At 40.9% G+C, this 17,628-nt stretch overlaps 2 protein-coding genes across 3 annotated transcripts in view; one reads left to right on the forward strand and one right to left on the reverse strand.

The window, feature by feature from the left end:
• Positions 1 to 17,628, reverse strand: part of LOC147885340 (deoxyhypusine hydroxylase-B-like) — a 197,124-nt gene that overhangs the window by 157,006 nt on the left and 22,490 nt on the right. The gene's annotated exons all lie outside the window — the stretch shown is intronic.
• On the forward strand, positions 14,741 to 17,074 carry LOC147885342 (putative L-type lectin-domain containing receptor kinase S.7). Of its 2 annotated transcripts, XM_087396341.1 has the most exons (2): positions 14,741 to 15,028; positions 15,398 to 17,074. In XM_087396341.1, the coding sequence occupies exons 1-2, from the start codon at positions 14,820 to 14,822 to the stop codon at positions 16,893 to 16,895; spliced, it is 1,707 nt and encodes a 568-aa protein (XP_087252467.1). In that variant the 5' UTR covers positions 14,741 to 14,819; the 3' UTR covers positions 16,896 to 17,074. The 2 variants fall into 2 exon arrangements, with proteins under 2 accessions (XP_087252467.1, XP_087252466.1); XM_087396340.1 differs by having other exon boundaries at positions 14,741 to 17,074.

The raw sequence follows: 17,628 nt of genomic DNA on the forward strand, positions 1-17,628 counted from the left end.
GCATCAGACATTAAAGAATGATGCCTCTCCTCTCGAGACATAAAAGAAGATAATTGTTGAAATTTTTCGGTATGGCTTAACCGGGAATTTTGTAGAGGTGCCTACTTTTATGGACAATTGCCCAACAAAGGAGCAATTAATTGCATAGCTACAAGTCTTACCCTATGATTAAATAGACTCCTTGGGAAGAGTGGACATGCCATGAATCTATTCAAAATAGCTCAATTGTTGGAACATGAGGGTCACCTCCCCACTTGTGATTCCCCATATGGGGACATGGGGAAGGATGGCATACCTTAAGAGAATGATAGAAGAGAAGAGGGTAAAGAGAGCTGCCATGTGGGTAGCACAGAAGCTTCCTTCGTACTTCAGCTTTGGGGCAGCCCAAAAGGCCATCGAAGATTTCCTTCATGGGCTGGTTGTGGGGCTGGAAAGAGCCCAAACATGAGACCATATAGAGGACACAACTTCTACAAGAGTATGCGATAGCAATAATAAGAGAATGGCTACAAGAAAGGGAGATTACTTGGTCAACAATAGGCGCGGGATGAGGGACAGTAGTACAACAAATATAGTAAGCAAATTGCTTTTGAAGGCTATCCACACTCTCCTAAGATCATCATCTGTAGACATTGGATCAAGTAATTGGTTCCGAGACATCTTATACTTTAATCAAGAACCATTTCCCAAATATAAGCAGTCAAATCTTTGGACAAGCTCCTCATCAGACACCAATAAATACACCCACATGACATCAGACACCAATAAATACACCCACATGCCATCCTATAATGAGGTGATTTTCCGACAAATGGCATAGAATCTGGTAGTCTTATGAGCACTATGCATACTATCCTTTTCCTGCTATATAATATTTTCCATACCATGCAAACAAATCAACAGCTACTTTCACATTGACCAAACTTGACACTAGCTGCTATGGGTGACCTCAACTTACAACATACATAAGCATAGAGGGGCTGAACCCTAAGTCTAAATTCTTATTGCTTTTATATGTGGACTCGAGAACATTTTAAAGCCAGAAACATGCTGCTAAAACTTGAGATTTTGTGTGGAAATTGTTAAAAGTATTTCATGGATTTTGTTGTGGGTTTACCATAGACCTAGAAAGGTCATTAGTTCTAGTTGGCATACAAATGAAATTAGTGTCCAACAAGGTCTTATATAAGCAATTTTGAAGTATTTGTGGAGGATTTATTCAACCTCAATGGGTTGCATGGAGATGTTGTGAAGGACCATGACTCTTTAAGTTCGATATTTTGAATGACCATGACTCTTTTAAGTTCACTACACAATTTTGGAGTCAATTTTTTGAAAGCTTGAAACCACATCAAGTCTAGGTGAGTTGAAGCAGCCAAGGCAAAACACTAGGAAGCAGCTCAAGCCTCCATCCATGCATAATCATTCATGGTAAGGATAATGTTGCTCATTCAATGCTTGTGATGTAACAAGCAAACCAATGCCCCCGAGGCATTTGTGGGATGCAAAGGGGGAAAGGAGCACCTTGTATTACTAGGTTGTCTAAGTAATGCCATCCTTAGGAGTCTACCACCACCATTGACTAGATCCAAGGAGTCCAAATCAGTCCCATGCTTCCAAATAATGGAAACTCATCACCTCATGCTTTTAGGATTGAGTCAGGTGCAGTAGGATACTATAGGTAGGTCAGGGACATAACCTTTTCTAGACCCCTGTCTAATACCTCTCTATCACCGTGCAACTTATAATGTATCATGGATTGCATGTCAAAGATGAAACTGTCCATGTATTTCATTGAACTTGTTGAGCTTGTCCTTGCAGAGGGCTCATGGTCTTCAAGACTCATGATGTTTGTGGTATTCAAGACTCATGATGTCTATGGCAAGAACTCCAAAGGGAAGATTAGCATGACCCAGTTTAAATAAGAGGTGGAACTCCTCATGAGCGAATGGCTCAGAAAGCTAGAAGATGATCCAAGTTTATCTAAAGATGACAAAAGAGAAGACCAAGCATCGAATTTTGCACTTAGACTTTTATGCCCTCACATGGTGGAAGATGCAGATAAACGTGAACAGACCAAACCCATTGTTCCTTCCCTCATCTTGGATGACTTCAATTGCCAGTGTTATGCTACTAGGGGATTTTGAAGAGGCAAGAAGGTTTGGGAGCTAGAATGCCTACGAGGGAGAGAGCTGCCAAATGAGAGAGGCAAAATTTTCTTGCATCATCGGCAATTTGAAGGTGTGCCTTCTACTAGGTGCCTATGCAAAGCCTTTCAAATGCTATGCCTTGGGTCTTGAAACTTGATTAAAAGATACCATAGTATAAGGATCTAGGGATTATTGATGTGTTTGAGCTGTCATGAAATCAGAGCTAGATAGAGCCTTGGAACAGAATACCAAAGTGACAATTCTCAGTCATTTGAGCCTCCCAATCTAGCAAAAGGAGAACTTGGGCCTCGATCTTCTATGAGGTAGTAGCCTATACAGTTCAAGAGATCTACAGCAACTCCATCTTCCTCATGGGTAGTTGTCATAAGTACAGGGTGGGATAGCAGTAGAGACTTTCGACAAAGGCAAGGAAAACAGCATAAATTTGAGTTCAATCAGTACTTAAGTGCAAAGATCCTTTCTAGATCCATTGGGAAGGTGCCTTCCACATCCAATGATAGAAAGATAGCACATCAGAGTCCTTTCCATCCGGTAGCCAACCAGTAGTTGAATGTATGTTATGATGGGCTAGTGCAAGAGTAGTTTAGGTCACGTGCCTCACAAGAATTGTTGGGAGTACCTTGAAATTTCCTAGAGTTGATTGGTTCATGCAAGGTGTCCAGAAACAACTCCCCAAAATATGGTAAAATTTTACCAAAGGAAAACTTTCAAAATAAGGGCAAATTCTACTTTTCCCAATTCCAATTGAATTTCACTGAGACAACCTAGATCCAAATGCTCAGATTCTTCATTAGGAAAAAAGGGAGCTCATTTTGGGGCCTTTTAGAAGAGAGAGAAAATAGGCTCTCAACCAATTAGGAGTGGGCCAACGTAACGTTGAAAATTCAACAAAAGAAGATGAAAATAAGAAAAAGAAATAGTACTATATGTTCGTAGAAGCATGTCACATTAATGAGGTGATCTGATTTGAATCTTTAAAATTTTTTTTTCTGTGTAGAATTTGGTGATTCTGACACTGCAGGCGCGTCCGGAACGGCCCAAAACCCCAAGAACGGCACTGGAAACGCTGGAATCGGACATCCGGAGGCCCGAAAACGTTAAAAAAAGGCCGAAAAACGCGATTCGTAGCAAAATGCAATATGGCACTTTTGAAATTTCAAAAGGTGCCAGATCGCATTTTTCTGCAAATCCCACTCTTCGGCCTTTTTTGGCCGTTTCTGGGCCTCCGGATGTCCGATTCCAGCGTTTCCAGTGCCTTTTTTGGGGTTTTGGGCCGTTTCGGACGCGTCTACGGTGTCAGAATCACCACTGCACAGAAAAGTGTTGCTCTTATATGAACATTGAATGTAAAGCATGTGAAAGAATATATTTATTCCTTTTCACACTGACATTTCTCACGCAAGTATCCATATTTTCTTGCTTTTGTAGAGAGAGAAAAGAGAAAATAGTGAATTTCTTACAGGGCCCCAAAATGAGCTCCCTTTTTTCCTAATGGGAGGTTGTGACACTGCCAATGATTGTATACAATCTTGGAGGTTGCAACACTGCCAATGTCTCTAATATTCAATGCACAAATCATCCATCTGCATAGCTTGCAGCTGGAAATGCCTTTTGTTCAAGCATATTTCAAACCAAAATCAGAACACCATACAATGTACCACCATAAAACCAAAAAAGACAAAATGTATGCCTCAAACTTTGATCAAGATTGACACCTGCATTAGTTTGAGCATTCAGGTCAATTGGTCTCGCTAATGGTTCAACTATTACACATGTCCCAATCTGTGCAACCTACCTTGCACATTCCCATAGCTGCAGCTATAACAACAAATGCGTTTTGATAAAAACAAGCAGAGGAAGGTAGGAGGTAAAGGCATACAAGACTTATTAAGACCACCTTTTTGGAGGAAATGGACAGAAGAAGGGAGATCAGCTGATCTATCATGGCCACCATGCAGGCTGCGCTATCCAGTCCAGCACCTTGCCTCTCCTCATCGCATTGCCTCCATGATTCAATTTGTCCCATTATACCACCTTGCATGCCTACCCACCACCTTCATCGACACCCACTTCCTGTATTTGCACGGCAATTGGCTTGCTACAGAAGGATAGCCAGCCCCTTACTGCTCAGCAGGACGAGAACCTACTATGCACTCGATTTCGAGCGGAGCTGAGCTCCCCTGAGATCTTGCAGAGCAGCCATGCCCCCCCTAGCTGCCCCGCTGCCTCGCCCCGTCTGCTTTGCCCCACTGTGGAAGGGTGTTTGCTCTCCTATGTCTACCAATAAAATATGAAATATGGGTAGCAACAGATCGCTTGTAGCCCATCACCATTTGGATGGGGTTGGAGAGAGGAGGAGAAGGGAGAGAGCAAAATTGCTAGTGATCTTAGGGTAGAAGTAGTAGGAGGGAGGTAGGGATGAAGAGGCAGGCAAAGGGTGAGAGGGGTCAAGAATCAGGATGGTAGGTGGGAAGGAAACAAGTCAAAATTTAAAATCTTTCCTTTTATTTTAAGGATTTTCATGCAAGAGGTCATGTATTTTTCTAGCTTTTTTGTTGCTAATATATGTGAGAATGGCCTTGTGATCCTTTTGTATAGAATTGCGTGCCATTGATTGTGTAATTGTACATCTTGCTTGCTCTTTTTGCCATTGCCCTTCAAGTCATTTCGTAGTACATGCAAGGAGACATGTGGTGATCTAAGGTTGCTTACTTGATTTTTATTGTTTCTACTTGTTAGAATGATTGTGTGGTCATGACGAAATGGTGAAAGCGGTGTACAGAATTTGGTCAGGACAATGGCAGAGTGTGGAGGGAGGACCTTGCGTGATCGGTTTTCAGATGTTTTCATAGTAGAGTCTATAGACCAACATTTGTATCACTTAGCGATGGAGGGTCGATGATGCCTCGGTCAAATAGATGAGGCATAAACTCATGTGACACAAAGTGGGAGGATCTTGTTGTAGATGCTAGGGTCACGTACATCCCTTCCATTAATGCACCCACGCCCCCAAGCACAACCACAACCACAACCACAAGCACCAATGCACCCATGCCCCCAGTCAGATGTTGCATTGCATCCAATGTAACCACAAGCACCAATGCACCCACATCCCAAGTCACAAGCCGCATTTCACCCAATGCAGCCGCACGTACCACTGCAACCATGCTATGTGTATGCATCAGTGCATCGACCACAACATGTCTTTCCCCGTATCCCTTTTTTCCAAGATCTTCCATACCCAGAAGAAGTTTCTCCTCCTGGTCCACATCTCCCACCACATGCCACGATCGGGTTTCGCCACATCTTTTGCTTCTCCATTTGTGCCTCCCACCACATGTGCAAACCAGTTTCCATCTCCTGCATACTCGCCTACACCACAAATGCACAATCTATCTGCACAAGCAGATACATTCCTCAGGGGGGTCACTATGTATAAACCCTCTATATCACGTGCGTTCAAGGCCTATATTTCAAATCCCTTATCTATAAATTTTTTCATTAATAAAATGTATCGCTTTTCTATACAAATCTGTAAATTTTTTCCAAAACTATTTTAAATAGTCCCTTATGTATATTTATTTCTGTAAATTTTAGAAATAAAAAATATCCTTCTGTTGAACTCACGTGATAGGGTTACATATGATGAGTGACCCCCCCATCTCCTTCATTCTCACCTGCATAAGCACCATGAACATCACATGGCTTGCATGATCATGTAGTAGTGCCAAGACCCATGCGGCCCATACTGCTTCAGCGAGGAGACATCCGATTCACGTCTAGTGCATCTGTGGGCACATGCACGAAAGGAACAATCAACATGTGCAATATTCTTGTCGCTTCCTTTGATCCGCACAAGATTTATGCATGTAAGGTGCTGAGGGTTTCCATGCCAACTGATGCATTGAAGGCTAGAGCATTTGAAGAAGCTACGTGCTTGAGCTATGTTGTACATCCGGGCATCATTTGAACAATAGGTCTAGTCCATGATGATAACCCAATAATACTATTTCTGTTTTGGGATGGAAATCATTTGGAAAGATGGCTAACCTACCTCGGACATGATGGAAAGTGACCATCTCCCACAGAGATGATGCAGAAATGCCTGCTAGAGCTCCACGGGTTCGTTAGCATGTATTTGATATTTTAAGTGCACTAGTTCGCACTATTCATTACATGCACTAACATAATGTCCTGCATAATGATTTGCATGCGCAAAACATTATGCTACACTTCTCGGAGTCATCCGAGGAGGTGTATCTGGGCATTTGTGATTGGGGAATGATGACCCCATGTAGCACTAGGAAGCACTATCCCGCATTACTTAGTGACAGCCCCAACACTGTGCGGAGTTTCATTGCTAGGTCTCATCACGTTGCTCCAGAGTGCCTCTGCACCAATCCACCACCTTTCGATGTTGCACAAGATGTGTATGCGATGTCTCATCACATCCTGAAGATCTTGGACATTTGTGCACCATCGCCAAGTACGGGACCTGTAGAAGCTCTAATCGGGTGTCTACAACGATTTGCGGTTCAGGGAAAGTCAATCGAACTGAATAGATGTCCAAGTACTGCAAAATTTTGTGGGTTTTTTGACATTGTTCCAAGATGTGGTATACAGCTCCAGTCCAAACCAAGGACTTAGACCAGCAAATGACTGAGTCTTTCTTGGAAGGCATGTAACATGAGTGACCGATCATGAATACTTGTAACATTGTTATTTTTATATATCATCCAAGTCTCGATCCACTCCATTGTTCAAGTTTGTATACTTAACAATGACATGACAAATGATGCGATAAGTAATGTTTAAATATTGTTTGCATAAGCAAATGATGCGATAAAAATGATGATCCAATTGTCAAATATGATAAATGATGCAATAATTAATGTTTAAATATTATTTGTATAAGTGAATGATGCAATAAAAATGATGGTCCAATTTTAAAATATGATAAATGATGCGACAATAAATATTTAAATAGTGTTTGTATAGGTTTAATATTTTTTAATTGTTTAATATTGTTTAATTGTTTAATATTATTTGTGGTTACAAATTGATTCTATCTTGTTATCATTTTTTAGGCTAAGTATTTGCATGGAGGGAGAGAACTTAGAGAACATTCTCCCACAGGATCCTCCCCAACTAGAGTAACCTCTAGTCCAAGAGGGCCCACAAGATGCTTTTGTGCCTCAAGAGGTTGATTTAGCAAACCAGCTAAACTGTTTCTTAAGATGAAACATATTTTTACCTTTTGTAAAGGGCCTTGTTTTCAAAGCAATAGATGTGATCTTTGCGTTGGCAAATATGACAAGGCTGTGCATATGGCCCTTTTGTTTGAAATCTTGGGGAGCTCATATCCACATTGTGCTACTTCTTAACGCTTATGCTCAAGCTATCTTACAAGTGCAAAGAGAGATGCTGGGTAGAGAGGGGCTAGGTATTTTCGCTGCTGGTCTAGTGGATGACGATACCATGCAAGGCGACCCAGTCTCTCTTCGACAAGTATAGAGAGTGTCCATTAGAGTTCGTAAGAAACACCTTGTTTGTTCGTTCAGGAAATGCTAGGAATAAATATGCATATCCCAAGTTGTCAAACTTGTGGCACAAAACCCTAGCCCACATCCTTCTCCAATGATTCATGGAGGTGGAAGGAAGCATCCCCAACAACCAGCAAATACCCATGTATTTCATTCAGCAGGTGTATGTCTATGACGTCTTGCATCGACGTGTAGATTAGAATGACAAGCATCACTTGTCAGAAACAAGAAAGGGACATCCTATAGAGCACAAGCGAGCAAGGACAGATAACAGAGAGCCTGTGTCTCAGAGACCTCACGTGCTAACTCCCCAGGCACACAATGATCTTGTTGACTTGGCCACATCTGCCATACCTCTCCGTCAACAAGGTGTTACTGCTGAGGAGTTACAAGATCATGTTATATCACAAGCCAAAGAGATTGAGGACTTGCAAGCACGCGTACAGACGTTGGAGTGTGAGCTTACATGCTATAGACAGGGCTTTGGAGATTTGGATGCAGCTAAGGATACCGACATTTTTTATTTTGAGGACCTCACTAATATAGATTCGTAGGGTGCAGGACCAAGCACTTAGGGAACGGCAGATGTGGATTCTACTGCATAATTATGTACATTGTAAACTTCATATTTAACTTTATAATACTCTTCTTCGAATATAATGATCTGGGTTAAGTGCATTTGTTTCATTGTACAATTTTTATCACTCTCCAACTTCTTATGCAATGATGGTTCAAGTGATATAAGTAAGTTAAGTGATTCAAGTGGACTAAGTAATATAAGTGACTTAAGTGATTTCAGTGGACTAAGTGATTTAAGTGATTTAAGTGACTTAACCGATTTAAGTGGACTAGGTGATTTAAGTGGACTAGGTGATTTAAGTGGACTAAGTGATTTAAGTGACTTAAGTGATTTAAGTGGACTAAATGATTTAAGTGATCTAAGTGAACTAAGTGGTATAAGTGATTTAAGTCGTTTTCAGTGGATTAGGTGGACTTGTAAAGTTAACGCATAAATATTAAATATATCGACGTGAATTAGTGCACATAATAGCTAGATCAACCCTTGAGACTTAAAAATATAAACTTCAATTACGCATATTCGATTATTCTTTCCAACTTTTCGATGTTGCCTTCCATGTTGCCTTGAAAGTATTTGCAAGTCACAAGGTTGTCTCTAACTATTATGTATACCAAAATCATCCACAATCTCAATAATTACAACACAACATCGCTTGTAGCCCAAAAGGTTCTAGCTTTCAAGTACAAAAGGAGACGAGATGGATACGAGCATATGCGCTCTTCCATCGTTTGACATATTCTCCCATCCATCCCCTCACATACAACATTATATCCGATATAACTAGAGCTTCATCCATCGCTTCTATCACCTATCATATTCTTCTATCACTCTATATTACATTCAATAGAGGTACAATATCATCTATCTCTTCGACTTCGCTGTTGTCACTAAGTAGCTCAAGCTCATCTTCCTCTTCGCTGAATGCACCCTCAGCAACTAATTCTATAGTCAATCATTGTCTAGAAATTCTCATTACAGCGGCTTCGCTTGTTGCCCTAGCCGCAACATTGAATCCTTCCAACAATCATAGATTTCCAAAGAAAAATACCAAATCTGCGATTGCGTCTCTTAGAATGAATAAAATCGTATGCACTCCAATTTCACTCACATGCACCCAATGATGTAGCAACAGAGAGCACACGAGTTACAACATGTTGCAACTCCAATGTCTCTCCATCATATTCCTTCCACCAAGTAGGTGTAATAGTCATCTTAATAGCATCAAGATTCCAAGGATCTCCAAAAGAGCCTTCGCGATTCATATACCTCACTCGTTGCTGGAAGGCCAGTTTTCCTTGATCTCCCGAAAGTAAGTTTTTACAAACCTCTCGAAAGTTACTTATGACTTTAGGATTCTGTGATTGAGCATGCATTTGATATTGTGGATGTACTGCAAATGCAGCCTCAACACAGCTCCATGCAAAGGGGGGTGCATTTGCTTCCATCTCTTATCAGCCAAATATACCACTTGTTGCTTCTCCCTCGGTGCACAGTGCACAAATTCTTTAACTTGTCATATTGCTTCTGGCATCTTCCAATACACTTTACCCATAACAAGGGCATCAGCGTTGACCATCCTCAATACTGTTACAAATGGCTCTACACCTTCTTTTATTCTTTTGACATTTTTCCAGAATAGAGATGATTGTACAAGATGCACACATTTAGAGCCTGGTATTGCGTACTGTGTCTTTTTCTCAAACCAATTTGCCCATCATCTATTAGCAATAGTCTCGACTAAAGGTTGATGCACTTCCAATAATCTAGCAAGAACTATAAAAGAAGTGGCAAATCTAGTTTGACAAAATTGCTTGAGTTGCTTCACAGAGTGCTCTCTGAATACTACATGCAAGTATTGATGAATCTTTATAAAACTCACTACGGCATTAGCATCTTGCAGTATTGGTTGCACAAATGGCAATTGTCCAATATCCTTCAACAATAAGTTGAGATTATGAGTGCCACATGGCACCCATGTCAGAGTGGGATACTTTGCCATGACCATCTCACCCACAGTCTTGTAATTCGATGCATTATCTATTACTAATGCAGTAACATTCTCATTGTCACCAACTTTATGAATTGCTCTTTTGTATATTTTTATACTATATGTTAAAGTTTTTTCTTTTAGAGACGTATCAATACTCTCTAAAAACATAGTTCCCTTGGGAGTAATGCACATTACATTTATCAAGGGTCTAGCCTACTTGCTAGTCCATCCATCAAAAGCAAGAGTGCAAGTGTATGTAGGAATAAAGTCCAATATCTTTTTTTTCAAGCAATCCGCCATAGTTTGTTTGACTCTATCAAGGTGATCCGTATGCATTTTATTATAATAAATCCTGGTTTAGCACATGATTTCAAGGCATTACAAAATGTGTCATCTACCATGACATTGAATGGTATACCATTTTTAACAAATGCTTCTGTCCATCTTAAGTGCTCTTCATGCACTTGTTGTCGAAGAAATCCATCCTCCATAGAAGATTGTTCTCCCTTTTTTCTCTTCTTTACCTGACAGGCATTTTACCTGACAGGCATTAGTCGCATCAAAACTCACCTGCAACCCACTTGCTAGCATATCTACATCACCTTCATGTATGGATACACTCCTCGCATTTATTGGTGCTTCTCCTTCAACCGTCTCATCAACCTCAGCGCTCACATATTGTTGATTTGAACAATTTCTTATTAGGGTTAGATTAACCACTTTCTTCACTTTCTCTAAATATGATTTGCATAACAAAAGAACATCAGATGGAGTGCGCTCCAACATCACTGCCTATTCTGAGAAAATGTTGCTTGATGCGAGTAGAACCACCTGTGAACTTGTGTCCACAATATTTACATTGCAAGAAAGAAACCGAGGCATGTACTTTTCGTATCTCCGTCACGTATGACCAAATCTTGCCGTGCACCATGCTTTTGAAGTTGCCAAAAACAAAATGCAAAAAAACTAATTTGAGTATACAATAGAAACATACTGTAATACACATTTTATAAAAAAGAACACATATCCTTTGAAAAACACATTTAAGCATGCAATATATTAATTGTCATTCAATCATGCTCTATTAAAAGAATATAAAATATTCATTTAAAAGAAACTGTAACAATAAATGATAAAAATTAAGGCATTGATTCATTTCTATTGAAAGAATATACTCAAATTAAAAATTATTCATTCAGATTCTATTGAAAGAATATTATATATTCATTCAAAAGAAAGTGAAAGAATTGAGTAATAAAAAAAGATATGGATTCTTTTTTTAAAAAAGAATACACTCAAATTGAAAATCATTCATTCACATTCTATTGGAAGAATATTAAATATTCATTCAAAAGAAAGTGTAAGAATGAGACAACTCTTTTAATAACTTTTAAAACTTTGAGGACCTTTCTTCTTCTTTTCCTTGTTTGATCTCTTATGCTCGGCATGTGCTTGGCTAAGGAACCAAGCGTGAGATAAGAGACATTGGCAAACAGTGGGCTTATATGTAGAAATGCAGTAATATATTCATCTTAATATAGGTTTATTCGTACGAATAAAATTTATTCATACGAATATGTGGGGATGACATGGTGATTTATCTAAAAAATGTGACGTGTCATCACTTTTTAAACCAATTTTTTCTTCCATTCGAATCATTCGAGCGATTTTTTTGATTTTTTTGAATCACGAATTCGAATTTTTCTACTTAGAAGGAGACACTTGATATCCACATCCATGCTTGGTTTCTAGGAGTTTGGAGAGATGCAAGACATGCTTGCAAGTTTGGAGAGATGCAGAGGCAAGATGGGAGAGGCGACTCCAATGTAGTACAATTGGCACCCAAGAAAGATAGGGGCCATTTCTTGGATTCTTTTGCTTTTCACAAATTTTAAAAAGCATTATAATTTTTCCTCCTCTTTTTTTTCCCTCTCCTTCTTGCAAGGATGCTCTTGGACCTATCAATCCTAACCTTCCTTCTCCTCGTGTAGGTCCTCACGCCTCCTCCTCATTTTCCACAGAGTCCTATCCTTTTACTTACACATATGACCACCTAGTAAGGTTTGAAAATCATGTTGTGAAGAACTTAAAGAATGAGAGAAGTGAGGGTTTATGTGAGGAAGGGGCAAGGGGGAAACTCAAATGAGAGCTTGTGAAAAGAAGATCTTGCAAGGGATCCAAAAACCCTACATTTGCCATTTTTGGAGTTTCTTCTTGTAGTGATATGCAACATTTTCTTAACTCTATAGTGCTTAATGCATGCAACTTCTCTCATTCTCTCTATCTTGCAATATGGGGTATCTTTACAGCTTTGGATTTGGAGGCAAGAAGTGAGCAGGCTTGAATCTTTCATCAAGAGGTCCTTCAAACATGCCTAGAGTACTAGTTGTACTTTTTCATCTTCTATTGATGCAAACATAATATTATAGGCCCAAAATGATGATGGTGCTCAATTTTTTCTATCACTAGATGACCAAGAAGAGTCAAAGAATTTTGGGCAAACTTTCTAAGGAAAACAACATCCAAGTGTCACCCTTGACATGGTTAGAATTGCACGCCATCAACAACTTAAAAACAAAGAGTTCAATGTCTTTGGTGCTAATGTAGAAATTAAGATTTACTAGGTACCCCTTCTCTATTTGATCAAAAGTTTGGCTTATGTAGGTGTTTTGAAGACTTGTAGGATTTCGGGAATAAATGCACCCTACCTGTTAATTTTAAAATAGTGCATAAAGTTATCCCTCTTGTAAATATATATCTATAAGTTTGAAGAATAAAAATATCCCTCATTTTGAACTCTCATGGTATACATACATTTCCCAAGGTGAACCCCATACCTTTGGTCTTTAGAAGTTAGACTTCAATGGTCACTAGTGACTTAGTCTTTAGGATGTTCATATTTCCCAGGATCCTATCATCTTGTGTTATTGGGCATATTAATATAGTATAAACAATATTCATATTACAAAAAAAATTCCCAAAAAGTTACACTTCTCTAGAAGCCTATCTTTTTTTGAGAAGGGCAAATGTTAAAACTGGCCTTCTATAGAAGGCCCTAATTTTTCAGGTATCTCTCTCTCTCTCTCTCTCTCTCTCTCTCTCTCTCTCTCTTATTGTGGTCAGAGTTTCACATGTGAGTTTTTCCCCTTCCATGCATTGGCCCCATTACCATCTCTCAAACGAGTCATGTGGCAATCTATATGCGCCACATGGCTTAGTCTGCCTCCCTTCTGCAGTAGCTCACTCTGTCATTGAACCTCCCTACTCTCATCCGGAGCCTCTAAATCACTGCCATGTGGCAAGTTCATGAAACTTCTTTTTTATATATAGAGAGAACAGAAGAGAAGCTTTACTTGTTTGAGACTAACAATTGCCTTGACTAGGTGTGTATGTGCCTCCTCTCCCCATCCATTCCGATTTAGAAAGATGCGGAAGCTTAGGATCTTCCCTCAGAAAGATAAAGTGGAACTTGTGAAGCTTTTCAAAGGTCACTATTATACATGTGTAGAGCTTGAAAAGATCTATGTCAAGAATACTCTGCTGCCCTAACAAATCTATAGTTACTTCATGTGGTTGAAATAGCGCACAAAGGTTACTATTATAAATGTGTAAGTCAAGTATGCTGGCCCCCATACATTGATAAATGTTTGTCCCTCTAGTTAATTAGTTGTGGAGAAAAGAAAAGGGGAGAAAAGAAAGAGGGCAAGGGTATGAAGGGATAAAGGGGGGAGGAGAGGAATTTCAAAGGATAATGTAGGGTAGGGGACGTAATGCATTGAAGAGTCACGCATGTGACATTTGGGAAAGGGGGGGGGGAAGGGCCACCTATGAAGGGGATGGGGGAGTACTTATTAAGGGGATCACTTATGGGGGAAGGACAATATTATGGTTTAGGAAGGACAATATTATGGTTTGGCAATAGGCATGCTCTACAACTCTATAGCTTAATGGTAGGGCTCTTGTGTGAGATTGTGGGTTAGAATCCTTTGGGGATATCTACCAAAAGATTAGCATATGGCCATAAAATAATGTGCACCTCTTAGACTTAGGCTTAAAAGATATAGTTCAGCTTAAAATAAATTAAGCTTAAATTAACCTCTAAGCAATTATGTCCCCTTTGAGAACTTTTCTAAAGCTTGTGGAGTTTTTTTTTTCTGAGATATTTGTAGGCACAGGAAACACACACATCCAAGTGTTTTAGATGGTTTTCCAATGTACTTCGTACGTATTTCACAACGTAGAGCTTCTTGAAAAGCTTATGTCAAGAACACTCTGCATTGACATGCAAGGAAGTGGATGTTGATTCTTTTTAGTGACGACTCAGCCAAAGAAAGAGACCTAGGAGACCTTTGTCATTTCTCAGTGTAGGTGGAATGTGCACATCTAAAGTAAAGAGCCTCTCTCTTTTATTAGATTGCTTCTCTTATTATTGTGGGAGGGCAAGGTGTGTGGAGGGTGTGTGGTCTCCAGCTCTCCATCTTGCCTTCACATCTTTCATCTTGCCTTGAGTCTTGCCTTGAGTAAAGGCAACAGCAATGTGGCTCCTCTTATTGCTCCTCCTTGTGCTTCCTCTAGCTGTCCATGCACTAGAAAGGTTCAACTTCCCGAGCACTAGTACTGACCTATTAAATGACTTCAAGATGAATAGCACCCAAGAATTTGCATGGTTAAGCCAAGGCGAAGTGTGGCTAACTCCTGATCCAACCAGTTCTGGGGAGACCTTTGCAACCGCATTTGCAAGCAGGTTTGTCTATGCTCATCCTATTCAATTCATCATGAACGATGGAAGCTGTTCTTCTTTCAGCACCCAATTCACTTTCAACATCACCACTTACCATGGCTACAATCAGAGTGGATCTGGATTGGCCTTCTTCATAGCTCCGGATATGCCACTTCCTGCCAACAGCGTTGGTCGTTGGCTCGGCCTCACCACCCCGGATGCATCTTCCCAGCCTAGCCGCCATCTTTTCGCTGTGGAATTCGATACCCATATCTCTCCCAATCTCAATGATTCAAGCGCTAGCCATATCGGAATCGATGTCAATAGCTTGGTTTCCATAGCTGTTGCCGACACAAATCGATCGTCTGATCCGCTTTACTTGTATAACAACAGCACTTTCACGGCTTGGATCAATTACGACGCCTCCGCTAGCTTCATCCAGGTTTGGATGACCAAGCACTCCACCTCACAAGAGCGTCCCGCGTCACCACTTCTGTCGAAGACATATAATCTGTGCACAGTTTTTGAGAAGTATATGTATGCTGGCATCTCGGCGGCCACAGGTCGGGATGGATATAGGGAATGGCACGTTCTCTACGCTTGGAGTTTCTCTACGTCATCGAATTCGTGCGTTTTTTGCGGCTGGAAATTGGGGGTGGTTCTTAGTGTTGGCATATTTTCCGTTTCTGCTTGCATCATGATGGTCTACATAATAATTTGGTATCGCAAGGTCAAACGGCGCAGTCGAAGTAACGAGCCCGACATTGATTCTTCTGTTCCTCGCTATTCCTACCGAGAATTACGCAGAGCCACTCATGGGTTTATTGAAGACCGCCTGCTGGGTTCCGGCGCATTCAGCGATGTTTACAAAGGTACGTTGCTCGGCTCCGACAGATCCACCGTAGCAGTGAAGAGACTGAAGGACGACTTTGGAAAAGATCCTGCCTTCCCTGCCGAGATCAGAATCATCAGCAGCATCCGCCATCGCAATTTGCTACGGCTGCGAGGATGGTGCTACGAGAGGGGTAAAGCGCTGCTGGTGTATGATTATATGCCCAACGGCGGCCTAGACAGGCATATCTTCGGCCACAAAGAAGGCGCCATGGATCTGTCAAGCGACACGAGGTTGAACATCCTCTTGGGGGTAGCGGCTGCGCTGGACTATTTGCACGAAGGGTTGGGGGAGTGCGTGCTACACAGGGACGTGAAAGCAGCTAACGTATTACTGAACGCAGATCTGGAGCCACTGTTGGGCGATTTCGGGCTGGCACGCTTCATCGCCCACGACAAGATTGTCACGATGACGGCTGCAGGGACGCCGGGGTATGTTGCTCCGGAGGTTTTCTTCACCGGAAAAGTCACACATCGAACAGATGTCTACAGTTTCGGAATTCTAGCACTAGAGGTGGCATGCGGGCGACGGATACTCGATTATGATCTACAACCTCAGGAGATGAATCTTTTGGAATGGGTATGGCTGCTCCATCAGAGCAACAGGTTACTGGACGCCATAGATCCAAGGATGCAGGAAGCCATAGCCACAGATACGATGCAAGAATCCAGGTGGAGATCTGTATTGCATGTAGGACTTTTATGCTGCCATCCGATGCCTGAAGCTCGACCTAGAATGCGAGTAGTACACGAGGTACTGACCGAATCAAGGATCTTACCAATAGCCACGACTCGCCCCAGTTTTTCTTATCCAAATCCAGTATCTTCGTCTGCAATAGGCACTTCTCGTTCTGAGACTTTCACGCACACGTCCACCACCTCTACAGTGCAAGCTTCTTCCTCTTCTACCAACTGGTCTCATCGCTCTGCCTTAGGACCTTCTTCATCGTTTGTGAAACTAGATTCAACCTCCGGGCTTGTGGAATTGCAGGCGTTATGAAGCACTTGGGATTCATGCTCCGTCAGGCATGTGTATTTCTCTAATCTTCAAGCTTTACTGATCAGTGACTGGGTAAATATTTACTTGGGATTCATGCTCCGTCAGGCATGTGTGTTTCTCTAATCTTCAAGCTTTGACTGGGTAGATATTTTAGATTCATGCTCCGTAAGAATGGAGCATTTTTTTTTTAAATTCCAAAAAAATGGAGCAGTGACAGCGAACTTTTTTGGCCTTCATGGCACAAGTGTGGGACCAAACCGTGTGTTGCTCGGTACATGTGTTTTCATGAATAGTGCAAAGTTACTAAGGATCATGCAAATTGTTTAAACTTCATTTTTTAGAGCTTTATGTGTAGAGAGAAAACAATTGAAATTATTGGCCTGCCATAGGAAGGCCTTAGTGAATATGTGTGATAAGAAAAGAAAAATAGGTATTTTTAAAGACATTTCTTTACGGTAGGCAGCCTAAAGAGATGTTTTGATTTTCTTCCACTCCTTGAGCCACATGTAACGAATGTGGTTTGTTGATGTAGATTGATTTTTGCTTTAAGTACATTGACATTGTAGATTGATCTTTGCTTTAAGTACATTGACATTGTTCTCAAATAGGGGTATTTTTTCTTGCTGGGTTTAGGAGACAACTAGACTCCCCTAAGCCCTTCCCTTTTCCCATTGTCCTGGTCATGGAGGATTTCGAAGGGATCTATGAACGAAGGTTGAGAAGGCGAGTCTAT

Source organism: Dipteris shenzhenensis, chromosome 25 (genome assembly GCF_047967505.1).
Source record: "Dipteris shenzhenensis isolate YYH24624 ecotype China chromosome 25, Dip_SZ_1.0, whole genome shotgun sequence".
Taxonomy (NCBI): domain Eukaryota; kingdom Viridiplantae; phylum Streptophyta; class Polypodiopsida; order Gleicheniales; family Dipteridaceae; genus Dipteris; species Dipteris shenzhenensis.

What these genes read in the sequence shown, in the direction of transcription:
- LOC147885342 (XM_087396340.1), top strand. Translation starts at nt 14,820, where the DNA reads ATGTGGCTCCTCTTATTGCTCCTCCTTGTGCTTCCTCTAGCTGTCCAT.